At 38.4% G+C, this 24,544-nt stretch overlaps 2 protein-coding genes across 5 annotated transcripts in view; one reads left to right on the forward strand and one right to left on the reverse strand.

Annotated features, from left to right (window-relative positions):
• The window catches only part of phactr2 (phosphatase and actin regulator 2), a 36,118-nt gene extending 30,543 nt beyond the window's left edge, over nucleotides 1-5,575 (forward strand). For all 4 annotated transcript variants that reach the window (XM_061689247.1, XM_061689246.1, XM_061689244.1 and 1 more), the window contains 4 exons: nucleotides 295-356; nucleotides 1,227-1,364; nucleotides 2,693-2,769; nucleotides 3,302-5,575. In XM_061689247.1, the coding sequence (XP_061545231.1) occupies nucleotides 295-356; nucleotides 1,227-1,364; nucleotides 2,693-2,769; nucleotides 3,302-3,317 (293 nt within the window). In that variant the 3' untranslated portion in view covers nucleotides 3,318-5,575. The remainder of the gene's footprint in view (nucleotides 1-294; nucleotides 357-1,226; nucleotides 1,365-2,692; nucleotides 2,770-3,301) is intronic.
• A 6,775-nt stretch (nucleotides 5,576-12,350) lies between these two features.
• On the reverse strand, nucleotides 12,351-13,099 carry sf3b5 (splicing factor 3b, subunit 5). The gene is made up of 2 exons (XM_061690362.1): nucleotides 13,020-13,099; nucleotides 12,351-12,777 (listed from the first exon to the last, which is right to left on the reverse strand). The coding sequence occupies exon 2, from the start codon at nucleotides 12,774-12,776 to the stop codon at nucleotides 12,516-12,518; it is 261 nt and encodes an 86-aa protein (XP_061546346.1). The 5' UTR covers nucleotide 12,777; nucleotides 13,020-13,099; the 3' UTR covers nucleotides 12,351-12,515.
• Between the last annotated feature and the right edge of the window lie 11,445 nt (nucleotides 13,100-24,544).

Genomic DNA, 24,544 nt, shown 5'->3' on the forward strand with positions numbered 1-24,544 from the left:
TTATTTGTTTTTTATTTTTAAAAGGTTCTGCTGTATCATGAATCTACCTAGCGCTGAACAAAACGACTTTATAATGTTTGGCTAATGAAGAAGTATTTTACAAGCTACATTAGTTAGGGTTAGTGGTTATATACAGAAGTTAAAGGACATCATTTGGCTTGGTTTGACGAAATTGACGTAACCAAATGGCTTCATATCTACTGGAATACTTTTAATAAAACCCAATATCATCTTGCGGCAGTTATAAATAGAAGTGCAAAGCTAAGTAGGTGTGAAACTTTTGTCTGCGTGCAGAGAAAAACGAAGTGGAGGAGCATGAAGCCAAGCAGGAGATTAAAAGGAAACTCTCTAGAAAGGTAAGCGAATAAAGCAGGGGTTGACAAACTCTGTGCTCAAGGGCCACTTTTGATTTTTAAAATGGGTGAATGGGGCAGGTCATTTGTAGATGAGGTAATAAATAAATAAATAAATCTTCATTAAAAAAGTTCTTTATAATAAAATAATCATTCTCGTTTTTTATTTCTTATGAATGTCATTGTATGCTATCAACTGTTTCATAAAATGCCATGCAAAATTGTTTATTCCACTAATATTTTTGTATTGCATGTAAAAGACAAAGTATTTCAATTTAAAAAAGCATTAATCTTTTTTAAGTTCATAATTAGATTTGATTACCCAATGATTCAATAAAATGTTTTGTTTACTATTTTTTGTTTTTTTAAATTTAAAATTAATTAGATTAATCAACTAATGATTCAATATAATATTTTGTCATTTTTTCTTGGACTAATGTTTTGATGTGAAAGAAAAACATTTTAGTAATAAAATGCATGCCCATTTTTTTAAATTTAGAATTTAAAAATGATAAATTAACCAATGATTTAGTGTTTTTATTTATTCATTCCACTAATCTTGTATTTTGCATGTAATTCTTTTAGTCGTTAAAGTATTGTTAAAATGTTGATTTTTACAAATTGTTCCATTTTATTTACAATTAATCAATTAACCAAATATTTAATTCTACAATTTTTTTATTTGTTTTAATTAATCAATTTCAGAAAAAAGATAAATTAATGCAACAAATTACAGGACACTTGATAATGCCCGATGGGCTGCATTAAAAGACTGGGTTGTATTTGGTCTGTGAACCATACTTTGCCCACGCCTGCCACAAAGGAAGCACACACCATCTTAAAAGTGAGGACTAAAACTGTCATTTTGTACAGCTCAGCGTGCGGCCAACGGTGGCAGAGCTCATCGCTCGAAGAATCCTGCGTTTTAACGAGTACGTGGAGGTCACAGACGCCAAGGACTACGACCGCCGGGCGGATAAGCCGTGGACGCGACTCACACCCGCTGACAAGGTGAGGCGGGCCCACAATGCTCTTTTTGTGTACTTTCCCTTTAATCTACAATTTTTAACTCTCTATTTACCCCCTCTCTCGTGACACTAGTGCTTATGCCTTGTATGGACTTTTCACAATACAACATACCAAAAGTAAAACCAAGCAGTTACACAAGGTTGTTCATTGTATTCAGTAATTTGAGAGATTTCATGCATCAAGGCTGCTCTCTGCTGCTCAAATCTAGTGCTACATTAGCTGACCATCCATTTTTTGTAACGTTTGTTCGAGGCTTTACACGATCAGGATTTTTGGGGCCGATCACTGAGTTTAAAAAAACGATATCCGATCAGAAGATGAAGTAATGTGTCTATTTAAATGACTTCTTCATTTACTGTATATAGTTGTGTACTGAACACTGAGTATCTTCAAAAGTATTCTCTATTCAGGTCATGTATTGTAATCGGTCAGGTCAAACCAACATTACAAAATGACAGAAATAATGGGTGCTAACTTACTGTAATTAAATTACTTTATTGTAATTAAATTACTTCACACACACCAAAACTTTAGAGCATGATTCAACATTTATTATTATTATTTATTTATTGTCAGATATTTACAGTACTACGTCAAAAGACACGCGACAAGGCTAAAAATAAACTAGCTTTTGGATTCAAATATACTGTACATGAGGGTGACGCGCAGTCATTGCTCGTACCGACGAATTATGACATTAAAGCCGATCAGCATAAAATGCTAATCATCGCCGATACCGATCAAGCCGATCAGATCGGTGTAAAGTCCAGTTTGTCCTAGTCTGTTCCAGCTGACTTTGAATGAGATGTGGGATACAAAAGACACAACTAACAACCATTCACACTCATATTTACACCTGTGGACTGTTTAGTCTTCAATGAATTTACATAGTTGTTAATTGTTAGTTAGCTAATTAGTTGTAAAATAATAAAAAAAAAAAAAAGACTTTAAAAAATGTATGACTAATTTTGTAGTTGTAACATTTCAAGTTTCCAAGTACTTAAATGGCAGGCACGATGCAAGGATACAGTACATGTACACAGTAACGAAATTTGTTCCAAATAAATGCTTTTTGTTGGACAGCAACATAAAATAGCTTCTTAGGTTCACATGAGGGCCTTTAAACAGCCTCAGAGTTCAATCAGGGCAACTCAACTGGGAATGTGCATTAGCCTGGCCAAAGCACAAGGCCGGTGAGCAAATAAAAGTGGTCGTTTACGGCTTAATGTAGTTTTTCATTTGTGTGCGTGCGTGTGTGTGTGTGTGTGTGTGTGTGTGTGTGTGTGTGTGTGTGTTTTTTCACGCTCTAGGCGGCCATCCGTAAGGAGCTGAATGAGTTCAAGAGCAGTGAAATGGAGGTGCATGAAGACAGCAAACAGTTTACCAGGTACACTGAAGTGTTCGCCTGTGCTTTTAAACTGGCTCTTCCGTGCTGTCAACGCCTCTATTAACTAAATTTCTTAGAATGGAATTTTGGAATTAAAATGCATTCCTATAATTAGATTTTAAATCTATTTCTTTACTTAAATGTATTTATTTTCTTTATGCATAGTTATAATCTCACTCCGTTCCAATAATTATTTAAATTTATTATACTCATTTAATTACATTCTATTTAAATGTTTTATACTCATTTAATTACATTCTATTTGATTTGAATTATACTTTGTATTTTAAGTTAGTATACAAATAAAATGACATTTCAATAAACAATGAAAATTATTTAAAATATGATTATTTTAATAATAGTAGCACATGTGCCCATATGTTTTATGCAATTTTAGGAAATACCAATTTTAAGTCATAAATGTATACACAGCTAGCATGCATAATATTGCCTATTTATTTATTATATATTTCAAAAGGAAAACTTCTGGAATCTGTATAACACATTTTCAAATATTTGTATGCATTTTCAGATTTCACCGGCCTTAATGAGAACTGGACATCAGCATCAAAAGCCCCCCCAAACAAAGAAAAGTCCACCAGGCCATCAGACCTGCTGCTGTCAGTCAGTCTGGGCATTCCACTCTGTCTACTTACTTGCGCAGTAACAACAAATGCAGGTTTGTCTTAAGGCCCTGGGCTCCCCGTGTGGGCCACTCGTGGAACTTTATTGCACATACTGTACCTATACTCAGAAAAGTGGTTTCCCGTTAAGAGTGATTTATTTATTACAGAGTGTGAGGAGGACTTGCTGGAAAACGTGTTTGTTTTTCGTTTCGCGCCGAGAGGTGTAAAATGGTGCGTTATTACAGGTATGAATGTGACTAAAGAGAACTGCAGCTTTCGTGCAAATGCTACAGTATGCTTTGTTCTGACCCGGAGCACCAACCAATGGATCATGAGGCGCTGTTGTCAAATGATTGGGCCACTAGAGGGCATTACGACATAAGCACATTTGCTTGCTGAGCTGCCATAGTAGGTAAACTGCTGTGGACCGAAGGACCATGCCAATGAGACCTCTATTGCATTAATAAATGCTAAAAAAAAAATCTCTTAAGTGCTTGAAATACTCTTTGAAAGTTGCACTTTTTAAGCTTTTAAATCAGTTTCAATCAGTTTAGCTTTCTTCACACAGTGTCTTGTGTCAAAAAGCTAATAATACCTTACAAAAACAAAGAGGCACTAAATCAATCAACTCGCCATGAAGTAGTATTCTTTTCCCATTTTCATTTCCGCAAACATTCTTTTTTCTATGTCTATCTGCCCTTGGTGGTTTGGACCCCTTATGACATAGCAGTCGATATTTTGCCCTACTTTTTATCGCACTCATGTTAAATGCTGATGAATCATCTCGCATTCAGAGCACAATTCCATTAACCAAGCTACGCCGAGCTCAGTTGAAAAAGTACGTCTCTACGCTATGCTGCTTAGATCCCTACAATGCTGTATTTGTGTAATTGTGTAAAATTTGTCAATCTACAACGTGCTATTAAAGAAGAGTCAGTGGTATGGAGGCAGACACGACGGCTAAGATTCCCATTATCCTAGCCAAAAGTGTCCCCCATTTTACAGGCTCTTGTTCCACATTTTGTGAGTTAATCTGTGTTATTTCCTGACAATGCACAATGTTTTTCAGGTAACCGTGATAACTTTTGAGTTGAGCGCCAGCTAAGTAGCCGGCTAACTCAGTTGTGCTAACTTGTTAAGAAGCACTTTGTCGTAGTCCAGTGAACAGAACATATCTCTACATACTGCGAGTTAGTAATTTTTAGTTGTTTTCCTGAAAAAATACAAACTCAAATAATTTCTAGATGCATGTTTTTATTCAAGGACAACTGTGAGTTAGTGAACTAGTTGGCTAATTTGCTTGTGTTAACCTGTCAAGGAGATAAACTATATTCTACGCTACGCTGCTTACATCCCTAAATGCTGTTTTTTGCGTAACATTGATCAAGCTATGATTTGCCATTAAAGGAGAGATGCCAGTTTGGAGGGAGGCAGCATTAGCATTCCACTAGCTCAAAGCTAAAAAATAAAGTGTCTACCTTTTACAGGCACATTGGATAATTCCAGAACTGAAATTCTCTGAACTTAGCATACAACTGGAAGCTGTTGACATTAGACCTAAGTATTCTTGTCTGATTAATCTGGACACATGTTAACTCGCTGGCAAGTCTCACCATTGAGTGTTTATGCTAAGCTAAATCACCTTGCTGGAGCTAAAACCAAAGTGAGGCACCGTAACTTCAAATTGTGAAGTACTGCGAGTCAAGTGGAAGTATTTAATAGCAAAGTGACCTTTGTTTTAAGAGAGGAGACTTTGTCTAAACAACCAGAGAGTTGGCTCGATTTTTGTGCATTTGCGTCTATACACCAAATAGGCCAACAGGTTCAATTAATGATGATTTTGTCACAGTGTGTGTTTGGGATGAGCAAACCTTGTCCATGTGCAAACATAAACTCTCAAATCCAAAACAGTCAAATACAAAGTTTATGTCATGTTCCTGCTAGCGTGGTAGCGTGACAAAAAGTGATTGACAGTCTCATCAGGAAATGTACAAGTGTATGTGTTGTTGCTGCTTCTTTGTATGTACGTATAACCTAAAGTCATGTACAGTCGAACAGTATTCCTTCTTTATGTATGATGTACTGTATATTGATTATTTTGTACAGAATGTATATGGAGCATGTGCATACACGGTCAATTTTATGCTACAATACAACTATGATGTAATTGTTTTAAATTACTTACTTGTTTGTCTTTATTCGATTTGGATCATATTATGGTGCAGCATGGTTGTTTGGTGGTTAGCATGTCTGCCTTGCCTTCAGGTGATCCAGGTTTTCTCTGCCTTCTTCCCACATTGCAAATGTGTATGTTAGGTTCGTTGAAGACAAAATGTCCATAGGTGTGAATCTGAATTCATGTTCGTCTATACAGAGGTGCCTTGTGATATGAGTGGCTTGATTTAGGAGTTTTTCTAGATATGAGCCATTATTCGACTGATTTTATTTTTACTTTTTTTTTGTGTTGACTTGCAAGCGCAGACTTGACATACGAACGCCTTATGTTAACAGTGAACTTAACACAGTTTCAAGTTGCTATTGCCGTTCGCAGTGGAAGTTCACTGCCAAACTAAACATCAAACAAAGAGAATTGCACCTTGTGTATTTAAAACAGCCACATATTTTTTCAGTCCATTACTGGTAACTCTACTTAGCAGCCATGTTGCTGTGCTGTAACAACCCTTTAAGCAATGGATTGAACACAAACGGTGCAGCAACATGTAGACGGACAATATAACAATACAATAATATTTATCCTCTGCATAGAACATCTTATATTAGTGCCGTACTGATGAGCTGAGAGAGGAGGTTAGACATCTCAATGAAGCGTTGTGACACCCCACTGCAATGTGCCGCTGCATCCAGGCAGAACAGCGTACAGCAGCCAATCCTATTATTTGTGCCATGTGATTGGCTGGCGACACGCCAAGGTGTACACCGCTTCATGCCTAAAGCCAGCTGGGATAGACTCCACCTCAACTAATAGCAACCTCAAATAAAATAAGCGCTTCAGAAAATTGATGAATGAAGGGTCAAATTAGCCATTGATGACCTTGTGCAAGCATCATTCATTTGCAGTCTGGACGCAGAGGGGTGAACAGGAGTCTCCAATAACGCCACAAAAAGTCACTAGATTTGTTACTAGTTGCTGTAAAACATTTTTTTTTTTTTTTTTTTTTTTTTTTTTTTTTTATAAATAGTCACTAACTGGGCAGCACTGGGTTCTCCATCCCTGGTAACAAAAGTCATATTCTGCATTTACATGATCGAAGCACACCCCAAACAAAGAGTGGTTTTAATCGGAGTGTTACAAGTGGATGTTAGAAACCTTTTATTCAAACTCCTGGGAACTGTTTTAAATTGTGAGAAAATTTGTATATCACAGTATGTCTCCTTTAAAATATGTGCAGCCTCGGTTGTGTCAGAGTTACTCCCTTTGGTTACTTTGGTTAAAGGACAAACCTATCAGCTTGAGTTCATTGTCCTTAACGACCACTGTCGATTAAGCATGCAGACAGCTCGTTAAATATGTTCTGCTTGAAGCCAAGCGAGCTTGTTAGCCAGCCCGCTGACCTTAGCATTAATCAACATGTCGTTGGCGTGCTAGCGTGTCTGCCCGCTGCCATTAGTGTTAAAAGGTGAAGCAGCCAGCAGGAAATCAGTGTGGTTTCGTTTTACAGTGGACACCCCAAAGAGGAACATAACGACGCAGGTTGACTTTTAAATTATTTCTTGTTTTCAAAACGATTTTTCCCAAAGGAAGTTAATGAGTAATTGTGTTTGTTTTTGTTTCCCAAAATCAAATTGTGGCCACCATAAAACATGAACTGCAGAGGTAATATTTATCAATTGCATTAAACTATAAAATGATGCTATCCACAGTGTGATGAGTAAAGGTACTCACCCTGTGAAGACGCCTGGCAGTGATGTTGTTCACCTAGTGGTGTGTATAATCTTGGTAAGATTCATTTTTGTGTAAATTAATTATTATTGATTTATTTATGTATTTAATTGCTCGTTTTTTACTGAGCAGCCAGACACTTTTCTGTGTTTCTCATTTACATTTGAAGTACCATTCCAAATGTTATAATTCACAACTACTGCATTATCTTGTCAAATTAGGGTTTTACCAGCATTTGGGAGGTAAATTGGGTTTTCAAGCCTGAGTTAGGGTTCCAAGACTGAATTTGGCTTTCAAGCAAATGTTTGTGTTTCAAATTGAATTTTAAGCCTAGTTTATGGTTTCAAGCCGGGGTTAAGATTTATGTTGAGCAAATTTAAGGGTTTCAGGAGAGGTTTTGAGTTTTTTTCAGGGTTTCAACCCAGGTTTTGAGTTTTAAATGTCTGGTTTTAATCTTGGGTTACGGTTTCCAAAAAAAGGTTGGTGTTTCACGATAGGGTTTCGAGCCTGGGTTTGGGTTTTAAGCAAAAGGTTTGGTTTCAAGCCTGAGTTTTAGTTTCATATTTGGGTTAATCTTGGGTTAGGGTTTCAAGCCTGGGTTTTAGTTTCAGATTTTGGTTAAAAGCCGATATGTTATTGGTTATGTTTTCAAATAAGGGTTTGGTTTCAAGCCAAGGTTAGGCTTTCAACCTGGGTTTGGATTTCAAATTTGGGTTTCCAGCAAATATTGGGGTCCTAAAGCCTAGGTTATGGTTTCAACCAAAGGTTGTGGTTGTTTATTTACCCTGCTGACCATTACAACATTGAATTTCCGCCTCAGATGTGGAAGTCTTGACGGAGACAATTTGTACCTTATGGAGTTGCAAAGGAACAGGAGGACAAGGAACCTCAGCAAACCTGCATCAAGGTCAGAAGCTCATTTTGTGGCAAAACACCGGGTTCACTTGTTTTTTGTTGCTGTTTTTTTTTAACCATTGCACCGCCTTCTCCTGTGCTGAAACTGGTGATAAAGCCAAGGATGATAAATCTCTCATCGTAAACCATACACACACGCACACCCATAGACTTTACAGTGTCGATATTTTGCTAAGCAGTCCTTCTCCTCAGGGGAGTCGGCATTGCCGTAAAACACCCAACAGTAGGTTTAGTTATGGGATGACAAGGTTGATTCCACCCCAGAGGTGTTGGCCGCAGTTGGGTCGTTATCGCAAATGAGAAAGCGTGGAAATGAATCAGTAAGCCGCCCTGAAGCTGATTAGGAGTCAAAACGTGTGACACTTTTCATATTCCACCGCTTCTCGTCGTCCTCATTACCTGCGGGGATGACTAAAAGCAAATGCAAAGTGTATTTAAAGTTTTCGAAGGTGCACTGGGTTTTCTATTTTTGTCCATGTAGTGTATTGGTTCACAAATGGGTTGTAGTTCGCCTGTATGCTGTTTTCCTTTTATTGATAGTATGAATGTTTGTTTAACTCTGTGTGCTATCAAAAACTACTGTACATTAATTTAAAACTAAATACATTACATTATAAATACAAAACAATGCTCGAAGAATAATTGAAATATTAATATTCCTGATTGAATTAATGTTTACATTATTTTATCTTTTACAATGTGAAAATGTACTAAATGATTAATTATTGGACTAATATTAAAATATTTGAATGTTAAATATTAAAGGCAATTTTATTTTCATGTGCCTGCTATAATAAAAAATACTGCATGATAAAATTGAATAATGTACTGTATTGTTCAATAGCCTCACATTAGAGAGTGATGGCTAAAGAAGGGAAAGCACAACAATAGAGGAGAGCAAAAGGATGGTAAGCATATTGAGAGGCGGTGGGTGGCAAAGAAGACCACAGATTGCATGGGCTGACCACTTAATGTTTTTTTTTTGCGGACAAAAGTGATTGTGTAATCATAGATGGGGAGGAGGTGATGGTCCGCCAAGATGCTCTCATCAGCATGGACACACGGACCAAGTGTTTATTACTCAGCTGGGCTCCATTGCGCGCAAACAATCAGCTGCTCATTTTACCCCAAACTAGTGGAGCAAGCTTACTTCAACGCAAATTTAAGGTAGACTGGTTTTTAAATACATCTAAATGAGTAAAAAAAAAAATCTTATGCAAAAATGTGTTGCGCGTGAGACTTATCTGCAACATTAGACCTTTGTTGTTAAAGTTGTGATGGAGTGTTTATATTTTTAAAAGTAGGCTTTCAATAATAATATTTATATACAGTGGTGCCTCTTAAAGGACACTTAAAAATAACTTGGGGGCTTATTAAAATCCATATTTGAGTGGATGTGTCTATTCAGGTTTGGAAATGGTTTCAAGCCAAAATTAGGGTGTTAAATTAGGGTTTCAAGCCTGGGCTAGGGTTCCAAGCCGGAGTTAAAGTTTCAAGCAAAGGTAGAGTCACAAATTAGGGTGTCAAATTGGACTTTCAGACAAAAGTTAGGTTTTTTTTTTAGGGTTAAAAGTAGGGTTTCAAATACAGATTAGTTTCAAATTGGGGGTTCAAACCAAGGTTAGGATTGCAACACAAGATTAGGGTTTCAAGGCATGGTTGGGTTTTCAATGTTGGGTTTTAAGGCAGTGTCAGGTTTTCAAATTGTGGTCAGGTTTCAATTCACGGCTGTTGTTTTAAAGTTTCAAGTTTTATTTTTAACACTTCAAGCCTATGTTAGGGTTCTTCTATGTGCTTGCGTATAACCACAGCAGCTCACCTGCAAGCCTCATTACCTTCAAATAAGGTGAGTCCTCTTCTCATCTATTTAGGTACTTGACTCTCAAGCACAAGAAGCAATGTGCGTGTGTGTGTGTCTCCATTATAATTACGTAAATATCTAGGAGACCTGGATAAGCTTAAAGATGATTTAATATTCTTGCAAGAAAGAACAGCAGCAATAGAGCAAAAGCAGCTCGTGAAGTGGATGATCGAAGAGAACTTCTAGCTTGTCTTTTCTAGCGGCTGTCACGCCCCATCAACTGTCTCCTCTAAACATGGACTGTTCTCTGAGTTCCTTCATCTTCTCACATCCCTGAAAGATGATCCCGTCGGACTTTTTTTTTTTGTCTTTCTCCTTTTAAAAAAAAAAAAAATATTTCTCTGATGTAATCAAACAGGAATTACAATAGTCCCCCACCCACAAACATACTCAACAGTTTAAACAGTCATTAGTCAATATTTAGAAAGTCACATAGAGTATGAGACTGTCAGAATGTACAGAAGTTAATCTAGCATTTACATTCTCTGTCAGTGTGTGTCTCAGTATGGTTGTGTGTGTGTGTTTGTCTCAGTAAATGTGTTTTTCTTACATTGTGTGTGTTTCTGACCCACTGCGCCCCCCTTTGCACGCCAGTACGCCACTGTGTGTGCGTCTCTCACAGCGAGCGTTCCATGGCAGTGTGGTTTCCACCATGGAGGCCAGATGGCGAGGACTTACCTGGCTCGGAAATCTCCCCAAAAAGATGAAGGCGAGACATGGTGTCTCAACGCGGTGATTTCATCATGCTGACTCGTTGCCTGGCAATAACAACAGTGACTCATGCACAGCATCTTCGACGCTCCCCAGTGTGTGTGTGTGTGTGTGTGTGTGTGTGTGCGTGTGTACATGCAATAAACAACCTGGGCACCAGCAGAAGCACCACATGACTGCCAGGCTTCTTCCCTCTGAAGCCATTTTCAATTTGTATCATCAAACATATCTCCTCTAAGCACATTACGGATATTATGGGTGTGAGAAAAAGTCGGGTTTCAAGCAAGGGTTAGGGTTCCAAAGTTCGGTTTCAAGCAAAGGTTAGGGCGTAAAGACAGAGTCAGGGTTTCAAAATAGGATTATCTTTTCAAAGTGTGTGTTTAAGTACGGGTTAATGTTTTAAATTGGGGTTTTAAGTCTAAATTGGGGTTTCAAGACAGGGTTAGGGTTTTTAAATTAGAGGTTTAATATATTTGCACGGTTTCAAGTTGGGTTTTAGAGTTTAGAGGTTATCGTTTCAAATTGGGGATTCATGACAGGATTTGCATTTCAAATTTATTTGTTTTAAGCAAGGGTTAAAGTTTTAAATTGAGGTTTCCAACCTAGGTTATGATTTCAAGTAAAGTTTTGAGTTTCAAATCAGGGTTCCAAGCTTAATGGAAAGGTTTCAAAACAGTATTATTGTGGTTTCGAAATAAGGTATCAAGCCAGGGTTAGTGTTTTAATTTAGGGCATAGTTCAGGTTTCAAAATGGGATTAGTGTTTAAAGCAAAAACTAAGATTTTAAATTAGGGGTTCAAGTCAGTGTTAGGGTTTCAAACCAGGATTAGGGTTTCAAATTAATTAGCAGAGCAGTCTTCATGTGAAAATTTAATAATGGGAACTGTGTTTACTGTTTAAATGTGTGTTAATTTAGGGCTTTTTACTACTTGCCCACAGTTTGTATTTCCCCCCATGAACTCAAAGGCACATTTATGAAGAAATATCAAACCCAACTTTAATAAATTCACCATGCCGCTTTGGCCAAATGGAGACTGTGTATATACATATAGTATATATGAGGATAAATAAAATCATGCATCACACTGAGATGTCTCTAAAAAAAAAAAAAAAAAAGTCCCTTTGCAGCTCTTGTATGAGATCAGGAATGTTAAAACTAATTTTTGTCATAAGCCACATTGTAGTTATTGTTTCACTCAGAGGGCCGTTGTGGTTGTGAACCCATGTGAGTATGATCGCCTCATTACATATACACAAATGAATGGATAGTTTTGAAATCAGAAGCCAGTAATAACTGTTTGTTCAACTACAGTATTATTACATTTATTTTAAATGGGGGCTTGGTAACAAAAAAAATGCTTGCAATGTCAACATTTTTAAAAGTGAAGACAATTTGCAATTTTAGCAAGAAACATTAAGTTGATGAACATTATTTGCTGTCACGGGCCACATAAAACGATGTGGTTGGCCCCTGGGCCACCAGTTTGGCACCTGTGCACTAGATGGTGTGTATCATGAAGCCAAGCTACTTTTCATGCATATTAAATGATTCCATAAAAGACAACCGTGGAGAGAAAGAAAGCTTTAAGAACACCAACAAAAGTCCTCTGTAACTTCAACTAATGATACTAAAGTATCAACTCCCTCCCCAAAAAGTCCAAGTGTCTTCTGTATATGTAAAATAAAAAAGGAAGAAATGAGGTGGCCACAAAATGGTGTCGCAGGTCCAAATCTATGATTCGTCCGGCTTGTCTGCGGGGGGTCCACACGGCTGGAGCATCTTCTCCATCAGGTTAAAGCGGACCCGGGCTTTGCTCTCGTTCTCGGCCACGGAGAAGTAGTTGAGCAGGTCGAAGTGGCCCATGTACGAGCAGTGCGAGTCTCGGTGCTGGTTCACCAGCCATTCCCACTTGCTGGTGTCGGCGTGGCCGGTGCCGATGTACTTGGACTGGAGGTGCTCCAGCTGGCTGTGGATGTTATAGCGGTCCGTCATCCTAGAAAGCGAAGGGAACACGCACGCAAGGTCGGTAAATAAAAACTTCTCGGTTGGTAGCGAAAGCTAACCATGCTAACAACCGTAAAACAAATCGGCAGTAGTGGACGGCAACGGCTAAGCATGCTATCCTAGTCTATCTGAATTACAGTACGGCGAACAAACCCGACATAGCTAACTACTATTACACATATCATAATGTAGGGTTCTTCATTTGAATCAAAGTCGTGTTAAGATACTCACTTTAAGATTGTTTGGTGAAGCTAGCGATTTACGACTTGGTTTCAACGAAAGACTTCCGGTCTGTGTCCGTCCGGGAAAAGGTTCCGGAGCAGCAATTATTTATTTATTTATTTCTCAGCCGGCACAACGACAACTTCAATCTAAGTTTTAAATGTTATTATCAGATTATTATGTAAAATAACGTTTGAATATACAAAATATTCTGCCAATGATCGATAAAGTCTGTAGTATAAAGTCATGTGGAGGACACTTCCGGGATGTGTACGACGGAAAACGTGCACCGATAAGAAAACTGGCGTTGCATTTTTTTCACCTACCTACCCTTCCTTTGAATATTAGGACTTTAATAGTCTTTCCCCTTTGCTTATAGAAAAAGCTGAAATTGACATTATTCAAAACAGGTTTTGCCGCTCCCTTCTGCAATTTGCTTTATTATTATTTTTTCCTGCTACCAGTTATTAGAATATTTTTTTCCTTACAGCCTGCTTTTTTATTTTTTGTTGTTATTTTTTTGGTTTTGCATTTCCTTTTTTTCTTTTACCGGGAAATAACTTTGACAGAAATTATGGCAATATTTTTTTTCTTGAAACATAAGTGCTTCCTTTTGGAAGCACTTTTGGAGTCCTTTTGTAAAAACATACCACTACTACTACTACTACTACTACTAATAATAATAATCATTCATTTTATTTATTAGCACCTTTCGGGGCATTCAAGGTCACCCAAAAACATACTTAAAATAAATCAAATAATATAATTTTAAAAAACACATCAATTGAAATGGCAAATGATTTGGGAAATTAATGTTAAAGTGAATAGGCAGTCCGTAATAGGTGTGTCTTGAGTTTGGATTTGAAAAGGATGAATAAGTCTGTGTTTCCGAGATCAGGTGGTAGTGAGTTCCAAAGACAGGGGGCAGAGGGGATGAAGGCTCTGTCCCCGACGGTGGATGGTGAGGTGGATGGAGGACGAAGCTCTGAGAAAGCAGGTGTGTTTGGCAATGTGAAGGAGGTCAGCAAGATATGGCAGGGGGAGGTTATTTATGGCTTTGAAGATGCAGATTAGTATTTTACATTGAATGAAGTATTGGACAGGGACTGGAGTTGTTGCAGAGCTGGAATGATGTGGTGAGAGAAGGAGGTCCTTGGGATAATATGGGCGACAGTGTTCTGGAGAAGCTGTAGTTTTTGTAGTGACTTGTGGAGAAGACCAAACAGGAGAGAGTTGGAATAAACCAGGCGGCAATGATGTTTTGAAAGTGAAAGTATGCAGACCGGGTGATGTTGTTAAGGTGCACTCGGAAGGAGAGTGTGCTGTGGAGGCTGACACCCAGACTCTTAAACTGTAAGTGTAATGGAAAACATGTAGCGTATGTAAACATGATCCTTAATAAATTAAAATTGTATATGTTCAACAATTTAACATAAAATGAGATGTCAAACTGCATGGCACGGTTGGTCCATATTTTTGTCGTTGTCCTCTGGCTGTCTCACAGTATTTTCTCATGTAGATTTGTATAATATGCTCTATTTGCTTTTACTCTGCTTTGTTTTACTATGCCATCTGCAACCAGGTCAGCATGGCAAATGAAAACCTGTTCTCGATTGCCTTATCTGGATAAATAAAGGTGTAAAAAATAATAATGAAAACGGGTAAGGCAAGGCAACCTCTGCAAAATATTTGGGACTTGGAAGCACCTACAAGTGAAAAATGTCTGACGTAAATAAATCATTTCTTTTACAGCAAATACTGTACCTGGGCATTATGGCTTTGGCAATGTTGAGCACAATTAATTATATGATTACATTCCACTGGGCTCTTGTCATACGGAAAACAATGTAAAATTGGTTCTGTCTTTTCTCGTTCTTACCGGAATGAAAGTCACTAGTCCCTTTAAAAATGGAAGACTAGTCACTAGAGGGGTTAGAAAAGTCGCTAAACTGGCAACACTGACTGTGCTTTTGTAAACCAGCTCCTCTCTGTTTGCTGCCATGTTGTTAATGTAAACAGTGCACTCGGCTGGGACAAGCATTGAACAACAGAAATTTTGAGCAAAAAAAAAACCAACAACTCCGTACTAATAAACCCAAAATAATTGATAACATTTATTCATCTTCCGCGGCACGGTGGAGACTGGTTAGAGCGTTAGCCTCACAGTTCTGAGGACCCGGCACAGTTCACAGTTCTGAGGACCCGGGTTCAATCCCCGGCCCCGCCTGTGTGGAGTTTGCATGTTCTCCCCCTGCCTGCGTGGGTTTTCTCCGGGCACGCCGGTTTCCTCCCACATCACAAAAACATGCATTAATTGGAGACTCTAAGTTGCCCGTAGGCATGACTGTGAGTGCGAATGGTTGTTTGTTTGTCTCTGCCCTGCGATTGGCTGGCAACCAGTTCAGGGTGTACCCCGCCTCCTGCCCGATGACAGCTGGGATAGGCTCCAGCACGCCGCGACCCTAGTGAGGAGAAGCGGCTCAGAAAATGGATGTATGTATATATAAATATATATATATATATATTCATCTTCATCTTCCAGTACTATGTAAAAGAACAAAAAAACATTAGACAAGATAATTCAATTAAGTGACACAAATTATATTCTCGTTTTTATTTTTAAATACTTCAATAGATGCCTTGTCACTACCGTGCATTCACATGTTCCTCTCATTTAAAATATATGCAAGCAATAGTCCCAAATCCAATTACACTGTCAAAAAAAAAAAAAAGATAGCTGCATGGAAACCACTCTCAAGTGTGTGTGCACGTCAACGTATGTGCATCTACGTATCAGACGTGTTTTGACACTCTAATCCGCCTTTTCATTGTCAAGAAGCTGAAGTTGAGGACCCTGACGCCACGGTAACCACATCCAGGAGGATAGCAAAGCGTGTCCGTCATGCTACAGCTGCACCAAAATGTCAGGGGCCCATGTGTCAGCCTATTACCTTCCATGTTCCTCTCTGAGAAATATCGATTATATAAAAATGTGTGTCGATGTTTCCTGTTATTTTATTTTTATTTTTTTGCGGAATAGGGAGGAAATTGACCGAGCGTTTATAATTTACACATGGGAAATGAATCCATGTTACTGTTACCACTTTGCACTTTTTCCCCATCGTGAGGAATGGATGTGGTTAGAACTCCTGATAGGATCAATAAAATGAGAGGCATTGCAATGAAGGAGCGGAATAGAACAACAACTGCGACATTCCGGGCGGGCGCTTAGAACTCCTCATCATCATCATCATTATCATCACCGCGGGAGATTAAGGGAAAAAAAACCATCCCCAGCAAATGTCATAGGAGGTGGTATGAGCCGTCTGGATGCTACAAGCCATTGAAAAGGACTCATGAGAGAAGCACGGTTCATCATTATTGATTGGCCATATTGTGAAGATGGAAAACAAACACATTGTAAAAAAACAAAAAAGTAAATTGATAAAAGACTATCACACTTCTTCAGGGAGTTCTAAAACAACTACTCGATAGGTGGATCCAGACCTATACAGTATTTGTAGATTTATGTTTTCATTAGTATTGTTTTTTTCTTCTTCTTTCCATTCGTAGATTACAAACACTTGCAGTTTCACCCCTGAGAAACAGAGGGGGTTGAATGACAGGTTTTTACGTTAAGTGCAGTACTGAATAGAGAGAGGGTATAACTTTCATATATGAATACTGGTCAACGTCCAGGTTTAATTCAAACCTTCACATATAGAGGTCAGTCAAACATCATAGCACTTTTTATGATTCATCAGTGCAACACTAGGCCAAGTACCATTTTCACGATGGCTGTGCTCATGAAAACAGGCTTCACCACAAGTCTTATGATCAATCTGTGAAACTTTCTGGCAGATTTTCAGGTCATTGCGTTATGAAATGGATGCACACAGGAAATACACAGACCAATCGCATACGTTGGGAAGAACGCCATGAAAGTATCTTGATTGTAATTTACTTATCATTTTTAGTCGTTAAGCATCGTATAGGTTAGTTAAGTGCAGATTGAAGGTTAACGTGTACTCAGATCGAGGCGAAATCCACTTGGGTGGAGCAGATGTTTAATTTCCCTAAAATGAGAGTATAGATGCAGTCATGAACATGAAGCCTGACGCCCTCGACACCCACTCGGAACAGTAAATGAAGGAAATGGAATGAGCGGTGTTCGTGCTGCGTATCACATTATGCTTTTCCTTTCTGCGTGTGTGAGTGTTTGTGTGTGTCCTTGCGTGCATGATCATGAGTAATGTTCAGAGGCCTGGTCTCCAGTTTTCGTTTTGTTCATTGTGTTGCGCTTGTGTAACCTCATTTGCATAACTTCTAAAAAAGGGAACATTGAGGATGCCTGGATAAATAAATAGGCCCACTAAAAGCTAGTTGTGAGACAACAAACACGATAAAATTAGTTTATGTTGCGACTATACGCCAATGTTTCCACAGAGAGAGAGTGAATGTGACTCAGCGGAATCTGTGCTGAGCTAGCGAGCAAGTTATGTCGCAAGTGAGCATCTGTGTCTGGGTGCCCCACAAGAGCATAAACCGAAACTTATAGCGCAATCAATCAATCAGTCGTTCGATCTATCGATCGATCTATGAATCTGTATGTCTATTGCAAGATAGCGACTGAACTACATTTTAGTACCTGGCTGCCCCACAGGATAATAAACCCAAGCTTTTAGTTACCTTGTTTCAGATAGCTCCACTAAAAATGACCAATGAATACAATTCAGACAAAACTATCTATTGAGCTAACTGGCTAAGTAGCTAGCTACTGAGAAACATGGCCAGTTGACATAAGTGTCTTTAACTAACTCGTTAGAAAGTAAGAACGAAAGTACCACTAATTGACTAATAAATACAACTAGCTAACTTGCAAGATAGCAATCGAGTTACATATCAGTACCTGGCTGGCCCACATGTTCATAAATGTAACCTTGTAGCTAACTTGTATCAGACTAACTCCGCTATATGACCAATGAATACAATCAAAACTATTGAGCTAGCAAGATAACTGGCTAACTAGTATGCTAGCTGTCAAGCCACATAGACATCAGTACCTGGCGTGCAAGATAAACCTAACTTTTAGCCAGCGTGTTAAAAAGTACCAACACTAAATGACAAGTAAATACAATCCAAAATAAACCATGTCTATTCGTCTCTTGCACGAGCTAGCTAACTAGCTAAGTACCAAGCCAGCTGTTAAGCTACTACTCTTGGGAACTATCCATCCATCCATTTTCTGAGCCGCTTCTCCTCACTAGGGTCGCGGGTGTGCTGGAGCCTATCCCAGATTTCATCGGGCAGGGGGCAGGGTACACCCTGAACTGGTTGCCAGCCAATCGCAGGGCACATACAAACAACCATTCACACCTATAGGCAATTTAGAGTTGTCAATTAACCTACCATGCATGTTTTTGTGATGTGGGAGGAAACCGGAGTGCCCGGAGAAAACCCACGCAGGCACGGGGAGAACATGCAAACTCCCCACAGGCGGGGCCGGGGATTGAACCCCGGTCCTCAGAACTGTGAGGCAGACGCTCTAACCAGTCGACCACCGTGCCGCCTCGTGGGAACTAAGAAAGTACAAATACTTTTTTAGGTATCTTTAATTTATTATTCCGACTTTTTACTTTTCAAAGTAAAAAAAAGAAAAAAGATATCTGTTCTTTCTATCGCTTGTTACTTTCTATACGCTTGTTACTTTTTTCAATCTCTGCGGTTGACGACATGATGTAAAAAAAAAAAAAAAAAAAGCCACTAAATAACAGTGACAGCATGGACATGAGAAACATAAACATGGGAGCATGAAAGTCGATGGTAACCGATTCTAAGAATTCCCCATCCCCATGTCATTATTTAAGATAATTGTTTGATGTCGTCAGCAACACATCGATGCCCCAAGATATTATTAGTCTAAATGTTTAGCTATCATCACCAAATCACTGATGCATACATTCAAACTAATCTCTATCTAATGTCTTAGTTAGTTAAGTCGCTAAGGAACAAGCTCGTTATTGTGCTCCAACGTGATCTACAAATCTACAGTAGCGATTTAGCTGTCTGGAAGTTATTATTCCTGAACACACTTGCTATTTTCTCAACTTGTAACAACTCGAAGGTGAGTTCTTGCAAATATAAAGCCCATTGCTAGAAATGTTTGGGAAATTACAAGCGGCGGATCAGAGCAGGAAGAGTGAAAGCCCAACAACGGTGCCTTTAATGACTTTTGGAGGCAATCCGCAGAAGTGTGAAATGATGGGACGTGTTAGGACAGCCCCGTCGAAAGAAAGGTGCAACAACTGTGCACTGAGCCTTTCTGAGCGTGTAATTACGTTCACGGATGTTGTAAACTGACGGACAGGCCACCATGTTACCTGCAGATGGATGTACATTCATGTTATTGTTCCCTAGTCTAGTGTTTCCCAACCTCTATTGAGGCACATATTTTACAAAAAAATCTAAATCAAACAAAAATGTCACAAAAAAACCGCGTTGCTGCAGATCATTAAAATCCGAAATCAGAAATTGAAGCCCCTCTAAAAGGTTTATATTTGCCGATAGATGCCTATCGATGGAAGCACACATGGGGTTCACTGAACAGTAATCCCACACATACAATCCCAATTCCAATGAAGTTGGGACGTTGTGTTGAACATAAATAAAAACGGAATACAATGATTTACAAATCATGTTCAACCTATATTTAATTGAATACACGATAAAGACAAGATATTTAATGTTCAAACTGATACATTTACTGTAATTTCTCGTGTATAATGCGCACCCATGTATAATACACACCCCCAAAGTTGACCTCAAAATTCTGGAAAACCGTTCTACCTATGTAAAATGCATTTTTTTCAATGCAATGTTTTTGCTTCTATCCATATGATCAAAACATGAAGTATTATATGCATTTTGTTAGTTTTTTTTCAAATAATTATTCTGAAGTTAAGCACTTTATTTGAAGACGTAATCCTTTTTTAAAATTTACTTTAATTTAGCAAATTAGAAAACACACAGTTGTGCTCATATGTTTGATTACCCAGGCAGAATTTGTAAGATGGGTTCAATTCTTTAAGGAAAACATGAAGGACCAGGTGAAATCTTTATTTCAATGGGATTCAAATTAGCAGCACGGTGGTCGACTGGTTAGAGCGTCTGCCTCACAGTTCTGCGGACCGGGGTTCAAATCCCGGCCCCGCCTGTGTGGAGTTTGCATGTTCTCCCCGTGCCTGCGTGGGTTTTCTCCGGGCGTTCCGGTTTCCTCCCACATCCCAAATACATGCGTGGTAGGTTAATTGAAGACTCTAAATTGCCCGTAGATGTGAATGTGAGTGTGAATGGTTGTTTGTTTATGTGTCCCCTGTGATTGGCTGGCAACCAGTTCAGGGTGTCCCCCGCCTCCTGCCCGATGATGGCTGGTATAGGCTCCAGCACTCCCACGAGTGCTGGAGCCTATCACCAGCTCCGCTCCCGGAATCAGAATCAGAATCAGAATCATCTTTATTTGCCAAGTATGTCCAAAACACACAAGGAATTTGTCTCCGGTAGTTAGAGCCGCTCTAGTACGATGACAACAGACAGTCAATTTACAGAACACTTTGGAGACAGAAAGACATTGACAAAAAAAACAGTCACTGAGCAGTAAAGGGTTGCTAGTTATCTGGTAATGCTGGTAAAAAAAATTTTAATGTCCCCATTCATGGCTTGTTACGGTTTCCAACCTCCACTGTTCGACCTACAGGAGCAGGCGGTGGCAGTCCCCCCCCGTACAAGATCACATCCAGAGAGTCCAGGCGGTTTGGAAGGACATCCGGGCAGCGCTGAATCGGTCCGCGGCACGCAACAAGCAGCTCGAGGACCGCCATCGCTCCCCGACGCCCAAATAGAAAGTGGGTCAACCCGTCTGGCTCTCTTCCCACGACCTTCCACTTCAAACAGAGTCCCGTAAGCTCACACCACGCTTCATTGGTCCTTTTCCCGTCACTAAAATCATTAATCCCACTTCCGTCCAGTTAAAACTTCCACAATCCCTAAAGATTCATCCCACATTCCACGTCTCCTTGCTGAAGCCTGTCTCCACTATAACCTTGCCTCAATAAACTGTTCATAATTTTACATCTGCCACCACCTACTATTGGGTCCAGCTCCTCTCTATTCGTGACATTTACCTTACAAAGGAGAAAAAAAAAACAACTTTAAATCTCCATAATGCATATTGCAAAATGTGTCCGATGAAATCAAGGTTGAACCTTTTGACGATAATTCCAAAAGGTATGTTTGGTGTAAAAACAACACTGCTCATCATCAAAAGAACATGAAACATGCTGGTGGGAGCATCATTCTTTGGAACCATTTTTCTTCAGCTGGAACTCAGCCCTTAAATATGAACGGCTTTAAATGGCAGTCAGTGTTAGCACAAAATATTCAAGCTTTTGCTAGCGAGCAAACATACCAGGGAAAGCCTAATAGAACAGCTAAACTGTATTTGGGGTTAATCAGAGGCACTTTAAATGGTGGCAGGCATATTGTTAATTGTGAACATAGAAAAAAGTTTTAGTTATCCTGGTCCTTTTTTGGCACTAACATTTTGGTCCTTGTCTTTGGGTTGTATAGTTTAGTTTTCAAATTTTCCCAAAACAGAGGGGAAGTCATATGCAGATAGCTTACCTTCATAAATAAAGAACACAGAAGAACTGCGGCATGAAATTTGAATGGTGGAACTGTGTGCTCATATAGGGCAGGCCTTGAGAAGAATCCTATAAAAAGACGGCAGGAAACTGACTGAACTGATTTGCCTTTTGAGTGCAAATAATTACTGCCATTCATCGCACAGTATGCAATCACCGTTTAGCTGGTGATAGAAGAATTCCCATTAGGGAATTTAGTCATATTTAATGTGCAGTATCCCATAATTATTATTACAGTGGAACCTCCAAAGCAGAGAAACACCTATTCAATTAGTTAATTGATTGCAGACGATCATCGTAAAATCTTTATTTACAGTGGACGCAGTGTTTTAGGTAACCTTTTACCTTTCTTAGAGGAATGGAAAATTTACTTAAAATAGTTGGGTCTCTAGAGTGCCTGCTGTCTCTGCTCTCTCTGCCTATCTCATGAAAGCTTGTAAAAATACAAAATAGAATCATAAAAATTTTTTTTTTTTCAAACAAATATAAATGGAAAAATTAAAACCATTTTCTACAAGTATTATTATTACAAAAATATTTTACTCATTTTTACTTTTTAAATGTTCTGTAAAATCTTTTTGTGAAAATACTTAAAATACGACTCCAAATTGGACCTTCTGTCATCATGAATTTAATGTCTGGTAACAAGATGTGTGCATGTGTTGTGGTTCTATAAAACAGCATCCAACAAGCTTTTATTTTCTTATAGTTGTAATTTATACGCATTTACACAACACCAATGAGCTGTAAGCAGTACATACATCATCAAAAAATAACAGCAAGGACAATAATATATACAGCAGATTATTTACTGAAGACATAAGTTTTATCAATATACTGTACTTTTTTTTTTTTTTTTAATATAAGACTGCAGATTCAATATGACCACAGTGGAAGCACAATCCACCATCATTATAGACCAGATTTCTTATGGCTTTTAAAACAAATTTATGTGTGTATATGTATATGTATATGTATATATATATATATATATATATATATATATATATATATATAAAAGAAGCAAACATTATTAGAATAATTGAGCCACTAAGCACTAGAGTGGGCTAACTCCATTTGTGTCATTTTGCAGGAGAGTGATTTAAAGTTTTATGGCTGCAATAAAATCCGGGGGGATTTATCTTTAGCTTGGGGATTTATATGGCAGTAATTACTGCACATTACTCTGGAAACTTATTTTTACAAAAAGTGTGTTTCCTCAGATTTTGGCATTGTGCAAATTAAGAATAGTTTAGTTTAATAAAATTAGCTGAATAATAATAATTCTTCTCAATTTAAGAAGTATTTGTAATATTATAATATTTAAAAATAAATGTAATACAAAATAAAGTTTAGTGCAATAGTGGTCCGTGTCCAAACATCAGTCAAATCTATCAACATTTCATGAATGATGATAAATAAAATTCACATCTGGCACCCAAGCTAAAACATCTAATCTCGATACTACGCAAAAAGGGAGTTTGCCCATCAAACTAAATCGTGATTTCGACCAGTGCTTATTGAAAAAGATATGCCTTTTCTCTCCTCATTTATGCACATAACCCTAAAAATGACAACAAATGGAGTTAGCCCACTCTAGGTCTGAGTGGATCAATTTAAGTCAATAGTAGGGCAATGCAGCGATCTTTATATAGAAAAAAAGCGGCACGTAGAATATTGAGTTTTACAGCGACGGTGAAAAGGCAGCTGGCAAAGCGCACTGCCTGGCCGGTAAATCCAATCAAGTTGCACACACTCTTAATATGATTTGACAATGGCTCCGTAGCGTTTTTTCATTAAGCCTGTGTGCAATGTCACCAACATTTATTTCCCTACAGAGTGGCATCCATTTGCCATCACAAAATGATGCTGCTAATGATGACACAGCACACAAATCTTACTGTTTATGGAAAAATACTCTTTAAAGTCAATCTAAAATAATGCCTCATGCTTCCCGAACCCGTCACCCACAATATGATTTTTTTCCCAAAGGAAATCATGGAAATTGTTTCAGTGTCATTTCAGCACCTTAGTTAACTGCACAGGCAATGTTTTTATCTATGAATCCATTTTCTACACCTCTTGTTTGCATTAGTGTTTATTTTTGGTAACAATCCTGACTGTTGTACATGTTTAAAAAGTAGTAACCACTATTAATAGTACATATAAACAATAGTCCCCTTTAGACTGCCTCTAAAAGCTGGAACAACCCCACCCAATTTTCTGAAAATTGTACAAGAGCCGTAAAACTGCTGGATTACACCAAATTAGATTTGGGTTTGAAGCCTGAGTTTGGGTTCCAAATGAAGGTTTCAAATTCAGTTTTGAAGACAAAGTCAAGGTTTCAAATTAGGGTTTCATGCCAGGGGTTAGGGTTTCAAATTACGGTGATGTGGCCAAACGCGACTGAATTGATGCGCAGTGTGCAGAGTTCTGCGACTAGTTTTCATGAGTGGTTTACTGTCGGAAACTAATTTTGCTGCTTTTATATATACTGTGTGTGTATATACAACCCCAATTCCAATGAAGTTGACACAGTCTCGCATTTCTGAGGCCACACGCACACGCACACACACACACACACACACACACACACAAAACCCCAATTCCAATGAAGTTGGGACGTTGTGTGTGTGTGTGTGTGTGTACATGTGTGTGTATATATATATATATATATATATATATATATATATATATATATATATATATATATATATATATATATATACGTGTGTGTGTGGCCTCAGAAATGTGAGACTGTGTGTGTGTGTGTGTGTGTGTGTGGCCTCAGAAATGCGAGACTGTGTCAACTTCATTAGATTTGTGTGTAGTACA

This window comes from Phycodurus eques, chromosome 11, assembly GCF_024500275.1.
Source record: "Phycodurus eques isolate BA_2022a chromosome 11, UOR_Pequ_1.1, whole genome shotgun sequence".
NCBI classification, from domain to species: domain Eukaryota; kingdom Metazoa; phylum Chordata; class Actinopteri; order Syngnathiformes; family Syngnathidae; genus Phycodurus; species Phycodurus eques.

Bases quoted from the DNA above. Each gene is read 5' to 3' on its own strand.
- sf3b5 (XM_061690362.1), bottom strand. From the start codon at position 12,776: ATGACGGACCGCTATAACATCCACAGCCAGCTGGAGCACCTCCAGTCC.